This window comes from Mchenga conophoros, linkage group LG12 (genome assembly GCF_057382185.1).
Source record: "Mchenga conophoros isolate Kocher_MC1m ecotype Shallow Benthic linkage group LG12, M_conophoros_male_GT1.1, whole genome shotgun sequence".
NCBI classification, from domain to species: domain Eukaryota; kingdom Metazoa; phylum Chordata; class Actinopteri; order Cichliformes; family Cichlidae; genus Mchenga; species Mchenga conophoros.
Genome location: NC_140537.1, coordinates 24,092,113 through 24,112,907, shown reverse-complemented (window position 1 = coordinate 24,112,907; position 20,795 = coordinate 24,092,113). Strand labels below are relative to the sequence as shown.

The 20,795-nt window shown below is 40.4% G+C and overlaps 1 protein-coding gene across 4 annotated transcripts in view; it reads right to left on the bottom strand.

Moving 5' to 3' along the window:
• The window catches only part of grid2 (glutamate receptor, ionotropic, delta 2), a 548,235-nt gene that overhangs the window by 200,977 nt on the left and 326,463 nt on the right, over positions 1–20,795 (bottom strand). For all 4 annotated transcript variants that reach the window (XR_014894671.1, XR_014894670.1, XM_085294681.1 and 1 more), the window contains exon 4: positions 2,250–2,455. Coding sequence is in view for 2 of the 4 variants with exons in the window: in XM_085294681.1 (XP_085150807.1) it covers positions 2,250–2,455 (206 nt within the window). In the remaining 2 variants the exon portion in view is untranslated. The remainder of the gene's footprint in view (positions 1–2,249; positions 2,456–20,795) is intronic.

Sequence of the window (20,795 nt, the reverse complement as noted above, 5' to 3'; positions counted from 1 at the left end):
AGATACAAAATCTTAGGTGACTTCATTCTCCACTCATTGTATTCACAAGATTATGAGAAAACTTGTACTCTGATCTTGACCTTGAGATCGAGGTCGCAGAGATACGAAATCATCTGAGATTTTTAGTAGATACAGCTATGATATCAATTTGAAACTCCAGTATTGCTTCGTTCTCGAGTAACCAATGGCAGGGTGAAGACAATACCTTATCAGCCTCGTACGGCTCAGGGGTAAAAAGTAAAAGAAAGACCTTGTGAGTCGCGTCATTATTACAGGGACCTCTGTCGTGTGGGACTGTAACTGAAGATTTATATTTTTACCTGAGAACTAATTACAGTATGACTTATTTATGTTTACCATTGTTGCACTCACAAATGATAATGTACATTAAAATTGACATTACAACTGCTGATCAATGGCGTGTTACGGTCATTTCAGCTTGTCATGCACCTCTTGACTTTTGTTACCTGGCAAGCACAGAGCAGCGCCAACGGGTTGGAGACATAAGTGTGCAAGCAGGTTGGCCTTTACCACTATTTCAATTATATATCAAGTCAGAAGCTCAGAAAGAACAAGACACTACAACAACTTAAAAAGGTTAGATTTTTACAACCACTTTTCTTTCTTTGTCAAATCTTACGCCATGCAGAGATTTTTCCGAGTTGTGACACGTATCGTCCAGAAGAAGACTGCAGTAAAGTAATATAAAGAGTGACGTAATGAACTACTTTCTACAAAAAGTTTCATAATGCACTACATTGGATAAGAGTAACAAGTACTGCATGATGCATCAGGTTTGTTTGATTAACGACCTCAGCACTGAAAGTCATCTAAAGTGAGCTTGACGATCTTTTCTGAATGCGAGTGCAAAGCCTTGAAGCTAAGAGGCCTACCGCCAGTGTATTTCCATGCTAAACTTAAAAGGCTGTAACACAGCCACAGAAACACTACGATACACAAACACTGACACTAACACACTCACAGTCACACAATAACACCCCATTTTTCACCCCCCACCATCCACCCCCACCCCTGTCACGCCTCCAACCAAATTAGATTGTGATTGCTCTTTCCGAGGTCACTTTTAATTAAACTGAGATGAGAACATGACACATGGGATTAAGCCCCATCCTACCAATTCAAATTAAGAATTCATAACTAATGCTAGAGCCTATTGCTTTCAACCATGACCTCCATATCATTTATGTATAGGAGGAAAAGGAACTCCTCTAATTGTCTTCTTCTGAAGCGATAAAGAGTATGATGAGAGGGGAAGAGAACTGTGTGCGTCTGTTTGAATATGCATGTTTCCTAAAAATTACATTAAAAACATGCACCTTGTCTGTGCACCATAAATTAACACCGACTCGTACCAAGAGAAAGAGCGGGAGTGAAAGAAGTAAACCAATGAATACTTTCATATCTTCCCATCATGCTCAGGGCTTAACAAATAATACTTCAGTGGCCTTGAGAGGACAAACTCCAATAATTTCATCTGATCTGGTTAATAGAGACACACAGGGCTCACGTGAATTAGCAAAACATTCATTAAGCCTGGTAACATTGGTAGCGTCACAAGAGTAAACCCAATTCAAAATACCATTAATCACTTAACCGTGAAGAATGTAAGACAGATTCCTACTACATTTTTTTATTTGCTACTCATGTAACAACATAAAATCTATATCTATAGTTTGCATATTTAATTTGGTATTCCATCAAAGCATTCAGCTCTTCCAGACTTGCTAACATCTTTATATAAAGTCCTGTGAGGCTATTTAAAATGTAAGCTACCTGTTTAACATGCCATTCGCCAATTGAGAAAGGCTTAAACTATTGTTTGTAGAGGACTTTTTCTTTAAAGTAGCTCTCTCCTTTCAGTAAGACCTCAAAAGTCATAATGACTCAGTGGCTTTTGAAATTCCTCGCTCTTAATCTGCATCTAATTGGCATCCTTTCCATGCAGTATTAGAGAGGCATATGTCAGACATTTATGTCAGCCTTATCTGGATATCCGGGTGCATGTGCTGAAGGAGTGTAAACATGCCATTAGGGAACATACTTCAAAACTGGATGACAATTTGTCTTGTCAACGTGTGTGATCATCTCTGCTCTCCCTGGCAGTGAGTTTGAAATGTTCGTCCTGCTCCAGTAGTTCTGGTTCCACAAAACTTCTAAAATGCCATCACTGGTGTTGTTTACCTACTTTATTAACTGACAAACGAAGGCTCAAATCTAACTTATCTTACCTCGGTAATAAACGCTTTGGCCGTAGCTGGGCTCATGAACAACACAGCTCTGCGTAGTGTATCCCTATAGCGATGCAGCTCCTCCACACGCATTGTTCTGAACAGACTCGTGATCATCATGTTAATGTTGGATTCCACTTTCTGAAGGGATACATCCATCCCCTGCTGAGAAGTACTGTCAAGGAAATCCTCAATGCCACGGATATCTGGAAAAAAAAGATAGATAGAGGTGTAACTGTGCAGAACAGCAACCACATTCTTCTGAAAGCATCGTGCAGAAAAATGACACAGGACTGGACAGGACATAAATATCAAACAAATATTAGAGGCATCACTGATCACTTTACACCATATTCTCTCTTTCAGTTGACGGATTATCTCTCTGCAGGAATAGGTTTAGTAAATATCTCTATTTATAAGCTCTTACTGGTAAGCAATCCTCACTATCACTACATTTGTTCGACTCAAGATTTTATCCTTTGTGTTATTTGAGCTCAGTGTTTCATTGTCTGAAAAGCACACACTGTATGCTACTACTACATAGCTTTCTTTATGGAAATTTCAATGCTGAAAGCATGATATAGACACACACACACACACACACACAGAGACATAGATCAGAAATACATTAAATCAAAAGCATATTGCAATAGGTCATTAGAGGTGTGCTTTCTGGGTAGTACAGGCATACAATGATTATACTTTGTTTGTACTTATGATGAAGGACTAAAACATTAATAAGGTATAAACTAATAATATGTTTGCAAATAAACTCTAGACTAATAATAGACTTTTTAATATGAATTCACAATTTTTTAGGAGCCATTTCAAAACAAGTCCATCAAAATCTGTATTCCAAATATCTGGAACTGCAGATCTATGCATATGACACAGAACAATGGCTGCTCGAGTATCTGAATGTCCGATCTCTCACAGCAGATTTGGAGGTCTGTAGTTTGCAGGTAGAGCACTGATATATCATTCACAGCTGCTCATATACGAGGCACATAATATTCTTGGAAACAGCTCACATCAGGTCTCATTGATATTTAAGCTTTAATGTGAAAAAAAAATCACATTTTCATTCAACTTCAGTGTGATTTCCCCCAGATATGACACCACATACCAAATCTGAAATACTTTCATTAAATAGAGCAAGTTTCTGTCAGTGTTATGTCCAAAATTTGTAATGTTTTTCTGTCTCATTTTCTCAGTATGAATTTGATGGCAACCGAATGTCAGAAGCAGAGCAAGGTTTGTTTTTGAAAATATAAATTTTTCGAAATATATCATGCTGCTGTGTACCAGTCAAGCAGCAGCACAGCACACATAACAATTTGGAGAATGAATGAGCAAATTAATCTCATATTGGTCAAACCAGAACTTATGTAATCTTAAGGACAATAAATATCCCTGTATACATACTTCATTACTCTAGCCATGTTACGGGGGGAAAAAACAAAAATCTTGACCTTTAATCCGACAGTGATTTGTTGTCGTTTTCGATAGCTGTTAATACCTGTCCTAATAGAAGAGGAAACAGTAGCTAAAAAAATATTGCTGAATCCATGATACTGTCTCACCACTAAGAGAACCAATAAGTCATGTCATTATTAAGACTTTTCAATGAGAGCACTAACCACTGTAATTATCTCCATTAAACTTATTTTTGTGTGGTAACAGAACCACGATGGTAGTATGGATATTTTTACTGCCTCTTCTGTTCTTAATGGGATACATTCCAGGTCAAGGTAATCCTAATTAAGGTATTTTGGTTGAGGCCACTGCTAATGATGTCAAAGGATGTGTATGTGTGTGTAGTTATGTAACTACCTAATGATCTATTTGATATGGAAAACGGATGACACCGCCGTCATTGCCAGTGTCGTGGCAGAACAATTAACTGGATTGATTATTCTTGTTAAATCCCAGAGGGCTGGGGAGATGCTCTGATTTCATCAATGCCAATTTTAGGAGGTTTATAAAAGTATTAAGAGGAGAGAGAACAGCATTGATTCAGAAAAATATGGTATTTAGAAGTAAGACGAACATAATCCCTGTGCACACACACGCACGCACACAAGACAGAAATTATCACAATGAGTTCCTTGATTTGTCAATCTTTAAGTCGTTTAGCAATAGTAGGGTTACATGACAAGGAAAAATGTGACCTTTTTTTCTTTTTTGTGCAGCATACAATACATACAGTATGTGGGTGCAAGACTCCAGAGGACAACGGCTAAACAACAACTGTTTACGGTTTAGTTTTAAATTGGAAGAAAAAGCTTCTGCGTGAGTGTAAATGTGCATGCATGTAAATAAAACATTCATTAAATTACTGTGTCACTTTGGGTACTTAGTTGTGAGTGATGATGAGAAAACATTTATCTCCATCATCTATCTATATATTTAAGGCTGGAGAAACAAAATTAATTGTAGTGAAACAAACTAAGTTGTCAGCAGTTTGGCTAATCATAACTTTCAAGGCCAACCCTCCGATCTCCACTATTTAATTTAATTTAGTTGAATTAAGTTTTATATACTGTATAGTGCCAAATCACAACAACAGTCACCTTAAGGTGCTGTGATAAAGACCCTACCATAATAGACAAAAAACTCCAACAACCAAACAAGCCTTGATAAGGAACCACTTGGGGACAGACTCCCTTTAAAAACATGAGGAAACCTTTAGTAGAACCAGGCTCAGAAATGGGTGAAGAAGAAACACTCAGTGTATCATGGGAAATCCCAAGCAGCCTAGACTTATTATAGTGTAACTAAAAGAGGATTCAGGATCACCTGATCTATCCCCAACTATAAAATTGATGGAAAAGGACAATGTTAAGCCTAACTTTAAAAATGAAGAAGGTCTGAATTGAACCTGGGATCTGGTTACACATGCTAATAATCACAGTTACAGTTTTAAAAAAAAAGCTTTTGCCAACAGAACAAAGAGAAGTCTGTATCATAGCTATTTATTTGCATTTTTATGTTATAAATAATAGCTTGGGCCTGATCACGTGTCTGTCATGGTGTGCTGTTGTCTGCTCAAGGGTGGTGGGGCAATCTGCTTTTATTTGCCATCATCAATCCATTCTCCACCCTAGCTTATAATACAGGTTGTGTGTCTAATTCATTTGCCTTGCCCCATTCTGTGAGGACCTTAAAGAACTAACCTGACCCTCTCACTGCATGCAGGTCTTTCCAGCCCACAGGATTAAGCAAAACGAATATAAAAAAAAAACAATGAAATTATAATAAAAAATAAAACTTATACAACACTTTTTATGAATTACTAATAGTGACTGATTGTAATACAGTGAGAGAAATGGAAGACCAATGAAAACAAACCAACAGGCAAGTAAACATCCAAACAGATGAGCTAGAAAGCCCACTGGCTCATTCACTTTTAAACATACATGTCTTTGATGTCAAACTTTGCTTGAGTTCCTGCCTCCTGCTTCTCAGAGGACAAGGCTTGAGCGTGTACCTCGCCACTGCTGAGTGGATCATTGACTGTCAGCTACTTAACATCAAGGAGCTTAGGGACTCGACAGTAGAGAAAAAGAGGGGTAAAATTGCCACCAACCTTGCCAGCCCAGGCAACCATCTGTTTGAGAGACATCCCTCTGTGACACAGTACTGGTACATTAACACCATGATCAACCATCACCTCAAAAGTTTTCCCCAAAGGGCTGTCACCTTACGCAGTCACTCAGTGTATCCACACAGTCCCAGGCTAATTTAACTGAGATTACAGTATAACTGGTGTAACGTTAACCAGTGCAAGTCTTCCTAAAACACAATCTGTGTATTATTGACTTTCATATTATTGAAGAAAGACTGAAATGACATGAGGGTAAACAAAAGCTCCAGTCATGTCTCCACTGAGGATGAGAAGAACCTAATTGCATTCTTGGTGCACTTTTCCTTCTAGTTGCGAGGCTGTGCGTCACTGCCTTTCATGACTTCTTTCAGTGAAATGAAAAAAGGCATTTTGTGACGAGAGCTCATCAGCTGGAATGGCTTTAATAATATCGTATAAAACAAGGTCAAGGCTTGTATAGCAAAAGGTTCCGTGTGTGTCCCTGAACTACCATTTGTTAGGATTCCCTCCTTTTGCCCTCATCCCATCTATTCCCCAAGTCCCTGGCTCAAACTGAAAGCTAGAGTTAATGTAGTGCAGCCGCCAACAGCACGCAGGGATTTCACCTGCATGTACCGAACAGCTCTGTGGTACTCTGTCTCTGCTCAGACGCTGCCACTATTTTCTCCCTTGCTTGCTTTCCCTCGATCCCTCTTGCTTTCGCTTAGTTTTTCATCTGAAACCTCTCTCTGTTTGCTTTCTGTTCTCTTGGGCTGAATTCTCATTTTGAGTGTTTGTGAAGTCCACGCTGTTATTCCACTCCGAGAGGCAGATTCTGTGCCGTGTCTAATGTCCATCAATTCCACACTGGAGACCAGTGTTTGCATTCTGCTAGATGGAAGTGATTTTTACTTTACCTATATAGCTGTAGCTGTTTTAACTTCCTCGACAATGTAGAATTAATATGAAATTAGACCAAAAAAACCCCCCCCTTTATATATACAAATAGCTTGGGCTTCTTAAAATTCTTAAAATCAAATTTGCAATTATTGATAAAAGTCCACCCTTTGGACAAGTTGGCATAATGTAAAAAGGACACATAGAATGTGAAAAGGAAGTGTTAGCACATGCGAGAAGGCTTCTCTGGGTGTAGAGAAAGTGTAACATCAAACACCTGCAAATGAGATTCAGCTGATGCAACACAATATCTGCCTTCTGAGTTACCCCATTCTCCCTATTTCACCTTTCTGACTTGAAACCCTTCATGTGAAAGAAAATACACAAGTTTGCAACTACTGACTACTCTGACTTTGTGCCTTTCCCTCCTCCTGCATTGTTTCATCAGCACTCTTCCAGCATGAGGCATTTAAAGCTTAAGTTGTTTGCATTTGTTTTGTTCCAGTTCTATTAGAAAATACCCAAACTTAAATTGTAAAAGATGATCCATCCATCCATCCATCCATCCCTCCATCCCTCCCTCCATCCAAACAGCTTGATCAAGCTACCAGGTTTTTCTCCAATGATTTGTGCTTGCCCTACAGCCTGAAATGGCATTTGATTGCACATTGTCCACATTATAATATGAATTTTTTGAGGCCACAGAATCCATGCTAACATAAATGAGTTACCTTACATCCCTTTTTTTAATCAGGGTGAGTTTTTTTACATGGTGAATTGGGTTGAGGCCAAAGGGAGTCGTAGAGTATAATTCCAATCGATGTGTACTATTTCAGGTTTTTGAAACTTGTGGATAATATGGTTTTAACATAATTAAAAGTATTGGCAAGGAATACTTCTTTACAGGTAAGGTTCTTTGTCAGAATCAACAGATGGTGGGTTCAAAACAGTTTTGTAAGTGGTGAGTGGGAAGAAAAAGCACCGAATACTAACAGGAGGCATATTTACTTTCTCCTCGGCCATTACCTCTGGCTATCCGAATACCTGCCTCAGGCATTCCACTGTTGCTGAAAGCAGTGATTCTTAAAATATAGACTTACACCTTAAAAATGAAATGTGGGACTTCTTCTTGTAAAAGAATTCTAGAGAATCTATTTCTCATTTAAAGTTGTGGTTAGAAACACAGCCCTTTGGGGCTAGCCTAAACTTGGGAAGTTTAGTTCCATAAGAGAAATAAACGCTTTAGGTTCTAAACCATCAGCGTCTGACTGCCTATGACAAGTGCTGGTTTCCATTCACCACTTTTTTTATTTTCCTCTTTTTCTTGCTCTCTTTTTATTCGTTTTACCTTAAAGCCTGGGGCTTCACACTCTCCGAGTCCCCACAGAGAGCTTAACAAACACTTGTAAAAAACCAACACTTTATAAAAGGCTTGGCACCTTTTAGATGTGCATCACTTTCCTATCTCCACACAAACACACACACACCTACACACACACTACTCCTGCTTTCATATGCCTTAAGTGTCCAAATTCTTCTCCCCTGCTCTAAGCTGCCTTCTTTCTTCTTAAATGATATTTCTTTCTATATTGTTTGATCATGACCTTCTTGTGAGTTGAACTGAACTACCACTCTGGTCATTTAACAATGTCTATATCTAAGAAACAATGAATCTCCACCTGAATATAAATGAGTCTCTAATCTTATAGTTTTTCTTTATTTTCCTTTCTGTTTTTTTGGATTAGCCTTTCCTAGTTTGTTTATGTCACTCCAAGCCTCCTGGGTCAATAACTGAGAAAAAGAGATTATGTGTTATTCTGCTAGTGGATATTATTGAGGACATGAAAATATATAGAATATTACGATTAAAATGTGCCACAGACAGAACATTAAATACTAAAGGAACAGAAGACCAAACCACAATAGCATGGTTTGGTCCTATGAAATGTTTTGTAGGATTTCCCAAATCTCATTCTCTTAATGAGGATTAGATTATCTTCTCTCTCTCACGTGGTTTTCAGGCCCACTGGACCCATGGGTCATAAAGTTGTGGAGGTGCTGTGTCCCTTCACTGTTGGTTTGTGTGTGTGTGTGTGTGTGTGTGTGTGCAGTGTGTATTTGTATAAGTGTGTTTTCCCTTACAAGGTTGCAGCATTGTTATATTTCTATCACCTACACCTGTCTGCTCCCAAATTCCCACACATTTTACCCTCTGCCTTGCAGGAATCTTTCTATATTTTCTCATGCTCTGTCCCAGCAGCAGATTGGATGTGGGCCACAACAAATAAATAGCTTTGCCCGTGTGGCTTCTTATTGATCAAGACAGTGAAAAGATTTTCCGCTCTGAGAACTTCAGTGATTTTAGAAGAAAGGAAGATTTTGAAGCTGATGAGTTTTCAGAACATGAGTCCTTTTTTTTCTTTATTGGATAGGACAGTAGAAAGTGGGGTGGAGAGAGAATGAGAGGAGATGGTCTGAGACAGACTCAAAACCAGTCTCTGCAGCGAGGACTCCAGCCTTCACTACATGTGTAACTTGTTCAGCCAGGTGAGCTACAGCAGCAACCCCAATTCAGGGTCTGACAGTGAGTTTGAAGAGAAGGATTAGATCGACCATTAGATTGGCCTTCTTGCCCAAAGAATGAGCCAACTATACTTGGTTGCCAAGATGGTAAAACCAGGGCCAACACAAATGGTGTTTACTCTTGTGTAGGACATCAGGGGTCCGTTCTTCGTACCTCGCTTACTACATCCAAGATCAAATGACACATCCAAGATCAAATCATCGCGCTAACTTTGAGCTCGCTATTCCGGTTCTCCGAACACACCTGTTGTTGACGATTAGTATAGCTGGATGAAGTAATGTGAGATCACTGGGTGGCTTAACAGGGGCTACGCATCGATAGTAGAAACATTGATCGGCAACCCTTTGATTGGTCGGCGAAAATGTCGAAGGAGCGCGCTCGGTATTTTTCGGCAGCGGAGCAAGAACTCTTGATTGAGGGATTTCAGGAGTTTCAGAGTTTAATTAAAACGCAAGGGAACACTGCAAAGGCTGCAAAAGCAAGGAGAGAGGGCTGGCAGAAAGTTGCTGACAAATTAAACTCGTAAGTAATTTAATAATAATAATAATAATGGATTGGATTTATATAGCGCTTTTCAAGGCACCCAAAGCGCTTTACAATGCCACTATTCATTCACTCTCACATTCACACACTGGTGGAAGCAGCTACGGTTGTAGCCACAGTTGCCCTGGGGCAGACTGACAGAAGCCAGGCTGCCATATCGCGCCATCGGCCCCTCTGGCCAACACCAGTAGGCGGTAGGGTAAATTTATTATATTATATTACATTATATCCTCTTTCACATTAGAGCCACAACAGGACCCACTAGAACATGGGAACAAGAAAAAGTGAAATATAAGAATATTCTACAGAATGGTAATATTTATCACTTATATTGCTTTTAGTCTCTTGAAAAGAGACCCTGAAATAATCTGTTTGTTTGTTTATAACAGCAACCAAGAAAAGGGCAGAGCAAAAAAAGACAGGTGGTGGTCCTGCACCCCCTCGTCAACAAGTTGGTTAAGTAAATAATACCCTCACGGGAAAATCGATATCTCTCTATGAGCACACTGTCGCGCTGAGCTAAAGGATCCTGTCTATCCCGCAATATACGCTGAATTCTGAAAACTCTCCTAAATCATGCTTTTTATTTGCTTTTATTTCTAATGTCTCTGTAAAGCACTTTGAATCACCTTGTTGTTGAATTGTGCTATACAAATAAATTTGCCTTGCCTTGCCTTGCCTTATCAATCTTGCACCTTCCGCAATGGGCTGCTCGCGTATACGGACAGGACATGGCTGCGACAGACTTCCCAAATCCACCTTCGCTTTTATAGCCGTGGTCTCTCATCTTGCTTACATGAAGTAATTTACTATTACTACTTTAAACTGTGACTTACATCTGAAATAATCAAATACATGAAATAGAATGATTAATAGTACATTTCCCTTTTTTTAGGAAATGACCTGTATGTATCTGTATGAAATCAATAAAAGGATCAAGTACTGCATTATCTTTAGTTACATTGATAATATTTATTTATGGTAAAACAGTGGTAAAATATCGCTGTTGCTTTCATATAAATGAAGCGGACATACCTGAGTGGCCGCGATCTAATCTTGTTTACATAAAGTAAGCCTGCTCCCAAGCAGGTTTACGCTTACGGATCTGTTGCTATTACATCAAGTCCCGGATGAGCTTCGGGGAACCGAACGATCCAGGATCACGCGAAATCGTCAACAATCAAATCCAGCTAGCTTACTTAGCGAGGTACGAAGAACGGACCCCACACCACCTGAGTCTGGGTGCAGTTCCCCCCTCCAGGGGCAAGGGTACCTAGACCCGGTTCGTAGAGTACGCTTGGGGAGTGTGATCGTGTGTACAGCGTCTCTTTATGTCTGTCTCCACGTTGGTTGAGTGTGGAGTAAGTGCATATGAGAGCATGAGGGTGGGAATGGATGTTTGTATCTGTGTGTGCCTGTATGTCTGTGTCTATATGTCAGGTTGGGTGTCAGGCGCCACCTCTCTGAGGACATCTCAGGCCCTCCAAGGTTTGGAGGCCTATCTCCCCCCACCACCACTTCCCCTGCCAGTGGCGGACTCCCTCAGACATCGGTGCGTTGGTGGTTCTTTGTGTCCGGGGATGGGCGTCCAGGTACACACCGGCTCACTCCTTGGCGGCCACTTGTCGGGGCCTGGAGCCTGGGGCTCGCTCGGGCCACTTCGGAGGTGGGGTGCCCCCGGCCTCTCGGCCTGGGGCTTGGTCACTCAGGCACAGCTGGCTGCCGGCGGAGCTCACAGGAGCGTCACTGCAACTCCCCCTGGCTTCTGCTCCACGGCTGCTGGGTGATCCCTCATCTGGGACTCTCCTCAGCTCTTACTGGGACAGTGGCGCGGCTGCCCCTCTGTTGGTCTTCCTTGGTCTCTTGTGTTCTGGGGGCCTCTGGATGTCTGGAGTTTTGATCTCCTCCATACCTGCTTCATGCCCTGGAGGACGGGGCTGTGGCCCCCCCACACCCTCTAGCAGATCATTACATGAAGGAACCTTTTAAAAAAAAACAAGCGCGTCCATGCTCACAGGTGTACACACGGGTGATCACACCCACAAACTACACCCTTTTTGGCTCCTACCTCAAAGCACACTGTGTTCTGTTGATCTTATGTGCTGCACAATAATGTTTAATATTTAGTATTTACTGTTGTGCCCAGGAGATATTTTATTTTGTATTCTTATGACCACAGTTATAATCAGAATTATCATTGATTAATCATTTACCATTGTTGAATCAGTTGACAGAATAATCTTTGAAGCACATCTATGTTGCTTTGAGCAAATATTAATGCACACAGATTATCAGCACTTTAATCAGTCTATTGAGGTTCTGTATTATTCTTGTTATCTGTTTAAGTTGTTGCACATCATTGCAATCACACCGCTCGGACCCACAAGTCCTGTTGGACCCAGGCCTGTCTGCGTTCAGTTCTGCACGTACTCAGGCCTGTAACAACATGCACACACTTATATAAGACACGCACGTTCACACACACACTTAGTAATAATAGGAGGGTCGTCTGAGGACAGTTTTTCTGATAGATACACTTTCACAAAATGCACAATATAATACACACTTGTTTTTCTCTAAAAGTAGCAGTTGATGTCCATATAAGGAGAACTTTTTGAGAGGTGGGCAATTGTTATCATTTCCAGTAAAGATCTAACTGTGATGTCATCATGGCAATATAAGGATACGGGACGGTCCATTCGAGGAAGGATTGTATTGCAAATTGTCTTCCCACACTGACTGCGCAAAGTGTGTACAATAAAGATCACTATTTTTGACACCTACCCCGGACTCAGCCTGCTTTCTTCTCTTACCCAAATCGAACGAACTTTAACACTGTCATATTCCCATATATCATTGTGATGTTGTTTATTCTATTACTCTTGTTCTCTTCTGCTTGTTTTCTTTTTTCTTTCTCAACAGGTGATCCAGGTGATCGATATATGCATTTTTTTTCTCTCTTTTTTTTTTCTGCCCATTCTGTTGGTTTTTGTTTTTTGCCCTTCTCCCCCGTCCCTCTTCTCAGCTGTTTCTCTTTCCCTCTTTCTTTTTCCCCTTCTTTCCCCCAGTCAAGTCTGTCCTGTATTCAACAAGTGAAAATAAAATAAACAATAAAAGGTGAATCAAATGGACCATTATGGCAAGGCTGGGATGTTCAATTTGGTAAAGTAAATCCGTTGGGCATCTTTCTTTGCCTTTAGACAATAATTCTGATGGCAAAAGAGCCAAACGGGACAGGCAAAAAAAAAATTAGGACTGGGAGTTGAGCTTGACTCCATCCTCAACCCGAAAAGGCCCCACAAGCTCATCTTTGATGATACCAGCCCAAACCAGTACTCCACCTCCACCTTGCTGGCGTCTGAGTCGGACTGGAGCTCTCTGCCCTTTACCAATCCAGCCACGGGCCCATCCATCTGGCCCATCAAGACTCACTCTCATTTCATCAGTCCATAAAACCTTAGAAAAATCAGTCTTGAGATATTTCTTGGCCCAGTCTTGACGTTTCAGATTGTGTGTCTTGTTCAGTGGTGGTCGTCTTTCAGCCTTTCTTACCTTGGCCATGTCTCTGAGTATTGCACACCTTGTGCCTTTGGGCACTCCAGTGATGTTGCAGCTCTGAAATATGGCCAAACTGGTGGCAAGTGGCATCTTGGCAGCTCCACGCTTGACTTTTCTCAGTTCATGGGCAGTTATTTTGCGCCTTGGTTTTTCCACATGCTTCTTGCGACCCTGTTGACTATTTTGAATGAAACGCTTGATTGTTCGATGATCACGCTTCAGAAACTTTGCAATTTTGAGACTGCTGCATCCCTCTGCAAGATATCTCACTATTTTTGACTTTTCTGAGCCTGTCAAGTCCTTCTTTTGACTCATTTTGCCAAAGGAAAGGACGTTGCCTAATAATTATGCACACCTGATATAGGGTGTTGGTGTCATTAGACCACACCCCTTCTCATTACAGAAATGCACATCACCTAATATGCTTAATTGGTAGTAGGCTTTCGAGCCTATACAGCTTGGAGTAAGACAACATGCATGAAGAGGTTGATGTGGACAAAATACTCATTTGCCTAATAATTCTGCACTCCCTGTACATATGCAACACACAGGTCAGAGTTGCCCTTTAGTTGTTGTATAGGCGGGATACGAAAAGGCCATTTATTCGGTCGGGCTAATGTGAATCTTTTCCATTTCTAATTAAGTTCAAAGAAGTAAACATCAATAGGATTTGAAAACCTTGCTTCAAGAAAAATATGTTTGGATTTTTTTCCACCCAAATTGTGGACAGAAGGTAAATGCCAGATTTTAACTATATATGTGGTCTATATTGTTTGAAATGGGGACAAAGTAAACATCTGTTAACTGTTATAGGTATTGACTTAATAACCCAGTAATACCATGAGTCCACCAGACCCATAAAAAAATTAACACCATTAAACAACTTCACAGTAGCCATTTTTTTCGAGCTCCCCCTTTTCATCTTCATTAGCCCTCACTCAGCTGTGTCTTGTGCAATTTACTGTAGGCACAGTTCAAACACAGGTTCACATTCAGGACTGGAAATAGAAGTTGTGCAGGCAGACCCAGAAGGAGCAGCAGCAAAATGGACCACATAACAGTGAATAAAATCAAAGGAAAGATTTCTTCAAAGATCAAGTAGACTTATGGAAAACAACTTAGTTCGCTCTCTATTCAAGATCTGCCTGTAGTAAGGGTTACAAAGCATGAAGGTGGTATCTTCAAAGTCTTGACGGTTATCTCAAGGGTGTGGGTGAACAACTATTAATCAGTCATAGTCTTCTTATAACACACACCTTTTGGTGCAACTAGTGATCTACCTGGGGCCACTGGGTGTTTCTCCAGACTGACTCAGCTGGGGGTGATCAGGCACTAACTTGTGACCAGCTAGCATGACCTCCCTGACCTCTTTCAGTTTTGGTTGCTTGATGTCAAACTGGATGCAAGGTGGAGGTGGGGATAGTGTTCCAGTGATCAAGCTTTTGATCTCCCAGTGTAGCTGTAAGAGTGGCTGAGGTAAGGCAAGGCAAGGCAAGGCAATTTTATTTGTATAGCACACTTTCAGCACAAGGCAATTCAAGGTCCTTTACATGATTAAAATAAAACACAAAAAATAAAATGTAAAACACTATAAAAGTAAAATACAAGAAAACATTTACAACAAAACAATAATCAAGACAATAATTTATATGAAAAAAATTAAAACAAACAGGTAGAGAGCCATAATAGGATCAGTTACTCATAAGCAAGTCTAAATAAGTAAGTTTTAATTTCAGACTTAAAAGAGTTCAGTGTCTCTGCAGCTTTGCATTCTCCAGATAGTGTGTCAGATGTGAGGAGCAGAGAAAAAAAAAGCTGCTTCTCCATGTTTAGTTCTGGTTCTAGGGACGGTCAATAAACGAGAGCTGGAGGACCTGACTGATCTAGATGGTTTGTACCATGATAGCAGATCCATAATGTACTCTGGTGCTAACCCATTAAAAGATTTATAAACTAATAAAAGCACTTTAAAGTCTATTCTCTGAGCTACAGGGAGCTAGTGTAATGACTTTAGAACTGGAGTAATGTGCTCTATTGTCTTGGTTCTAGTGCGAACACGAGCAGCAGCGTTCTGAATCAGCTGCAGTTGTCTAATTGATTTTTTGGGTAAACCTGTGAAGATACTGTTACAGTAATCAAGGCGGCTAGAAATAAATGCATGGATGAGTTTTTCTAGGTCTCCTTGTGTCATCAGTCCTTTAATCCTAGAAATGTTCCTCAGGTGATAGAAGGCTGAGTTTGTTATAACTTTTATGTGGCCCTGGAGGTTCAGGTCTGAGTCCATTATTACACCTAAATTTCTGGCCTGATCGGTAGTTTCTAGTTGGACCAGTTTGAGCTGATTACTGATATTTAATCGATCTTTTTTGGGTCCAAAGATAAGTACTTCAGTTTTGTTATTGTTCAGTTGAAGGAAATTATGAGACATCCAATTATTAATTTGCTCAATGCATTTATTAAGATTTTGGATAGGTTCAATATCACCTGGTGACATTGATATATAAAGTTGAATATCGTCTGCATAATTGTGGTAGTTAATATTATTGGTGGTTATAGTCTGGCTTAACGGGAGCATGTAAATGCTAAATAAGAGGGGCCCTAGGATGGAACCCTGGGGGACCCTGCATGTGATTTCTATATTTTGTGATGAAAATTGGCTAATTGACACATAGAAGTTCCTGTTCTTAAGGTAGGACTTGAATCAGTCGAGTGCTGTACCAGAGAGTCCGGCACAGCTCTCTAGACGTTCCAGTACTATATCATGATCAACGGTGTCAAACGCCGCACTAAGGTCCAGTAGTACCAATACTGTGGATTTCCCATTTTGAATATTTATACGGATGTCATTAAACACTTTGACAAGGGCTGTCTCGGTGCTGTGGTGCCTACGAAAACTAGACTGATAAATATCAAAGCGGTTGTTCATTGTGAGAAAGCTGTTTAACTGCTGGAAAACAGCTTTTCCAATAATTTTACCGATAAATGGAAGATTAGAGATTGGTCTGTAGTTTTGCATTAATGTGCTGTCTAGGTTCTTTTTCTTTAATATTGGTTTGATAACTGCTGTTTTTAAGGCTTTGGGAAAGACACCTGATAGGAGGAATGCGTTAACTATTTGGATCAGATCCTCCCTGAGGGCTGGGAGGACCTTTTTAAGAAAACCTGTCGGTAATATATCCAAGCAGCAGGTGGCAGAGCTTAGATTCTCAATAATTTTATCGAGGCTTGATTGATTTATTATTTGAAATTGAGTCATTTTCTCTGCATAAGTGCTAATTGGGCTTAACGTCGGTATTGGGGTTGAAACTAATGTGCCCACCGATCTTCTGATTTTCAAGATCTTTTCAATAAAGAAGCTGGCAAAATCATTGCAGGCCCTGGTGGAGCTTAGTTCGGGGGCTATTGCCACTGGAGTAGCAGTTAATCTCTCCACTGTAGCAAATAATTTCCAAGCATTATTGTTGTTTCTATGAATAATCTCAGAGAAAAATGACTCCCTTGCATCCTTCAGGGCTAGTTGATACTTATTTAGCCTCTCTTTATATACAGTGGGGCAAAAAAGTATTTAGTCAGCCACCGATTGTGCAAGTTCCCCCACCTAAAATGATGACAGAGTTCAGTAATTTGCACCAGAGGTACACTTCAACTGTGAGAGACAGAATGTGAAAAAAAAATCCATGAATCCACATGGTAGGATTTGTAAAGAATTTATTCGTAAATCAGGGTGGAAAATAAGTATTTGGTCAATAACAAAAATACAACTCAATACTTTGTAACATAACCTTTGTTGGCAATAACAGAGGTCAAACGTTTACTATGGGTCTTTACCAGGTTTGCACACACAGTAGCTGGTATTTTGGCCCATTCCTCCATGCAGATCTTCTCGAGAGCAGTGATGTTTTGGGGCTGTCGCCGAGCAACATGGACTTTCAACTCCCGCCACAGATTTTCTATGGGGTTGAGGTCTGGAGACTGGCTAGGCCACTCCAGGACTTTCAAATGCTTCTTACGGAGCCACTCCTTTGTTGCCCGGGCGGTGTGTTTTGGATCATTGTCATGTTGGAAGACCCAGCCTCGTTTCATCTTCAAAGTTCTCACTGATGGAAGGAGGTTTTGGCTCAAAATCTCACGATACATGGCCCCATTCATTCTGTCCTTAACACGGATCAGTCGTCCTGTCCCCTTGGCAGAAAAACAGCCCCATAGCATGATGTTTCCACCCCCATGCTTCACAGTAGATATGGTGTTCTTGGGATGCAACTCCGTATTCTTCTTCCTCCAAACACGACGAGTTGAGTTTATACCAAAAAGTTCTACTTTGGTTTCATCTGACCACATGACATTCTCCCAATCCTCTGCTGTATCATCCATGTGCTCTCATGGCAAACTTCAGACGGGCCTGGACATGCACTGGCTTCAGCAGCGGAACACGTCTGGCACTGCGGGATTTGATTCCTTGCCGTTGTAGTGTGTTACTGATGGTGACCTTTGTTACTTTGGTCTCAGCTCTCTGCAGGTCATTCACCAGGTCCCCCCGTGTGGTTCTGGGATCTTTGCTCACCGTTCTCATGATCATTTTGACCCCACGGGATGAGATGTTGCGTGGAGCCCCAGATCGAGGGAGATTATCAGTGGTCTTGTATGTCTTCCATTTTCTGATGATTGCTCCCACAGTTGATTTTTTCACACCAAGCTGCTTGCCTATTGTAGATTCACTCTTCCCAGTCTGGTGCAGGTCTACAATACTTTTCCTGGTGTCCTTCGAAAGCTCTTTGGTCTTGGCCATGGCGGAGTTTGGAGTCTGACTGTTTGAGGCTGTGGACAGGTGTCTTTTATACAGATGATGAGTTCAAACAGGTGCCATTCATACAGGTAACGAGTGGGGGACAGAAAAGCTTCTTACAGAAGACGTTACAGGTCTGTGAGAGCCAGAGATTTTCCTTGTTTGAGGTGACCAAATACTTATTTTCCACCCTAATTTACGAATAAATTCTTTACAAATCCTACCATGTGGATTCATGGATTTTTTTTTCACATTCTGTCTCTCACAGTTGAAGTGTACCTCTGGTGCAAATTACTGACCTCTGTCATCATTTTAAGTGGGGGAACTTGCACAATCGGTGGCTGACTAAATACTTTTATGCCCCACTGTATCTCGCAGTGAACCTGGAGTCGAGTTTTCCGCCATTTTCTCTGAGCACGCCGGCACTCTCTTTTTTCATTACATACCAGTGGATCACTTCTCCACGGAGACTTCTTTTTACTAGAGACAGTTTTAACCTTGAATGATGCAATCTTATCCATCATGTCTAAGATTGTGGATAGAAAATCATCTGTCAGTTTGTTTACTGAATGTGTGTTGGTGGATGTTGGTGATTTAAACAAGGTGGAAGTGTACATCAGTTTAAAATATTCAGCTGAGTTTTCTTTAAGGAAGCGTTTTTTAACAGTGATCTTACTCTGATTAGATGTTGCTATCAAATGAAATGCAGAAATTATCAGATAATGCAATATCAGTAACGGCAATGTTAGAGATATTTAGATCTTTGCTAATAAGTAGGTCCAGAGTGTGTCCTCGATTTTGCGTTGGCTCACTAATGTGCTGGATTAGATCAAAGTTATGGAGGACATCAATTAATGCTTTTGTTCCGCTATCTTTAAGCTTGTCAGTATGAATGTTAAAATCTCCCACAATTGCTATCTGGTCATAGTCTAGACATATTGCAGAGCAAAGGTCATTAAAATAATTAAAAAAGTTGTATTAGATTTTGGTGGTCTATATATGTTTAGAAATAAAACTTTCTTTGGTTCATTTATTTCAGTAGCTAAATATTCAAAGGTGCTGAACTCACCTTTTTAAAGTTTAGTGATTGGTGAAAGATTACAGCAAGACCACCACCTCTTTTGTTTTTTCTGGTCTCACTAATGAAGTGATAATCAGTTGGGCAAGTCTCTATTAATACAGCTTGTTCTGAATTTCTATCTAACCAAGTTTCTGAAAGAAAGAGAACATGTATATCATGTGAAATGATGTAATCATTGATTAGGAGAAACTTCCCTGATAGAGATCTAATATTTAGTACAGCTGCTTTAATATTTCTTTCAGTGATTGAGAGATTATTTTTGCACAGTATTATATTCAGATTCTGTACTGTTCGATTATAAGTACTTTTAGTGTGTAAGGATCTGTTGCTTATAATAACTGGTATTTTGCTTTCAGTATATGAATGAGTGTGACCGGACACATTTTGGTCGGAATGATGCAATCTGGTAACGGCGTCCGGTCGGTATCAGATATCAGAGGTGGAGTGGAGAACCATATTGTTTATAATTAGTAGGTGGGTGTGGTCCCACTTTTGGTGTCAGACGAATCCCTCTGTTTATTTGGGTTTGAAGGGGTTCGAGAAACGACTTAAATGGTGATATGATCACTGATGAGGATGATGATGATGAAGGTGTACAGGCATCAGCTGGTGAGTTTCTGCACAGAGTTGAACCTGCATATTTGGCTGGAGTCGCTGTAAACTCTGCTGGAAGTGAAGTTGTTGGGGGCTGGCATATTAACTCAGCTGCTTGAGCTATGTCAACTGATGTGTTTCTGCACAGTGTTGCTGAAACTCTGTTTCTCTTTCGAGAGTCGTCAGGTGCCATTGTTTTTGGGTCGGCTGATACGTCTCTGGCAGGCTTATCACTGAAAGGTGCAAGTACGTCATGGTCTCTGTGTGATAAAGCTGGTTGACGTCCACTGTGTGTCTCGCTGATACTGACGTCTTTATCTCAATTTGAGAACAGGGCGATGAGTTCACGTGAGACACTGAGTTCAGAAGATAAAGCCTCTGACCTTTCTTATTAATGTTACGTTCGTTTCTTGTAAGCAGGTGCTTCCTTCCACAAAAAAATCTTAAAATTATTTAGATATCGAATTGACCTTTCAGCACAGACAGTTTTAACAAACCTGCTGAACCATTTCACCCTGCTATATTCTTCATCGTAGGGCGTTGCTGGAATCGGTCCAGATCAAGGTTATTATCGTTAACGAAAACTAACGAAATAACGAAAACTAGAAGTGAAAAAACATTTTCGTTAACGGAAATAAAAATAAAAACAAAAAAAGGAAAACTAACTAAAACTGTAATGAGTGTTCACAAAACTAACTAAAATGAACTGAATTTATAGCAAAAATGTGTTTAGTTTTCGTTGATGTGTGCGTGTTCTACAATAGCCAAGGGTGAAAAAGAAGTTTCGTTTCCAGATTTTTTTTCTTGCTGTGTCTCATTATGCCAGCAGGTGGTAAGTATGTTAGTCGAGTCGTCTGTGTCGCTGCTCCGTCCACGCGCAGAATCATGTCAGGAAAAGTCAGGAGAAAGCGCCAGAGTCC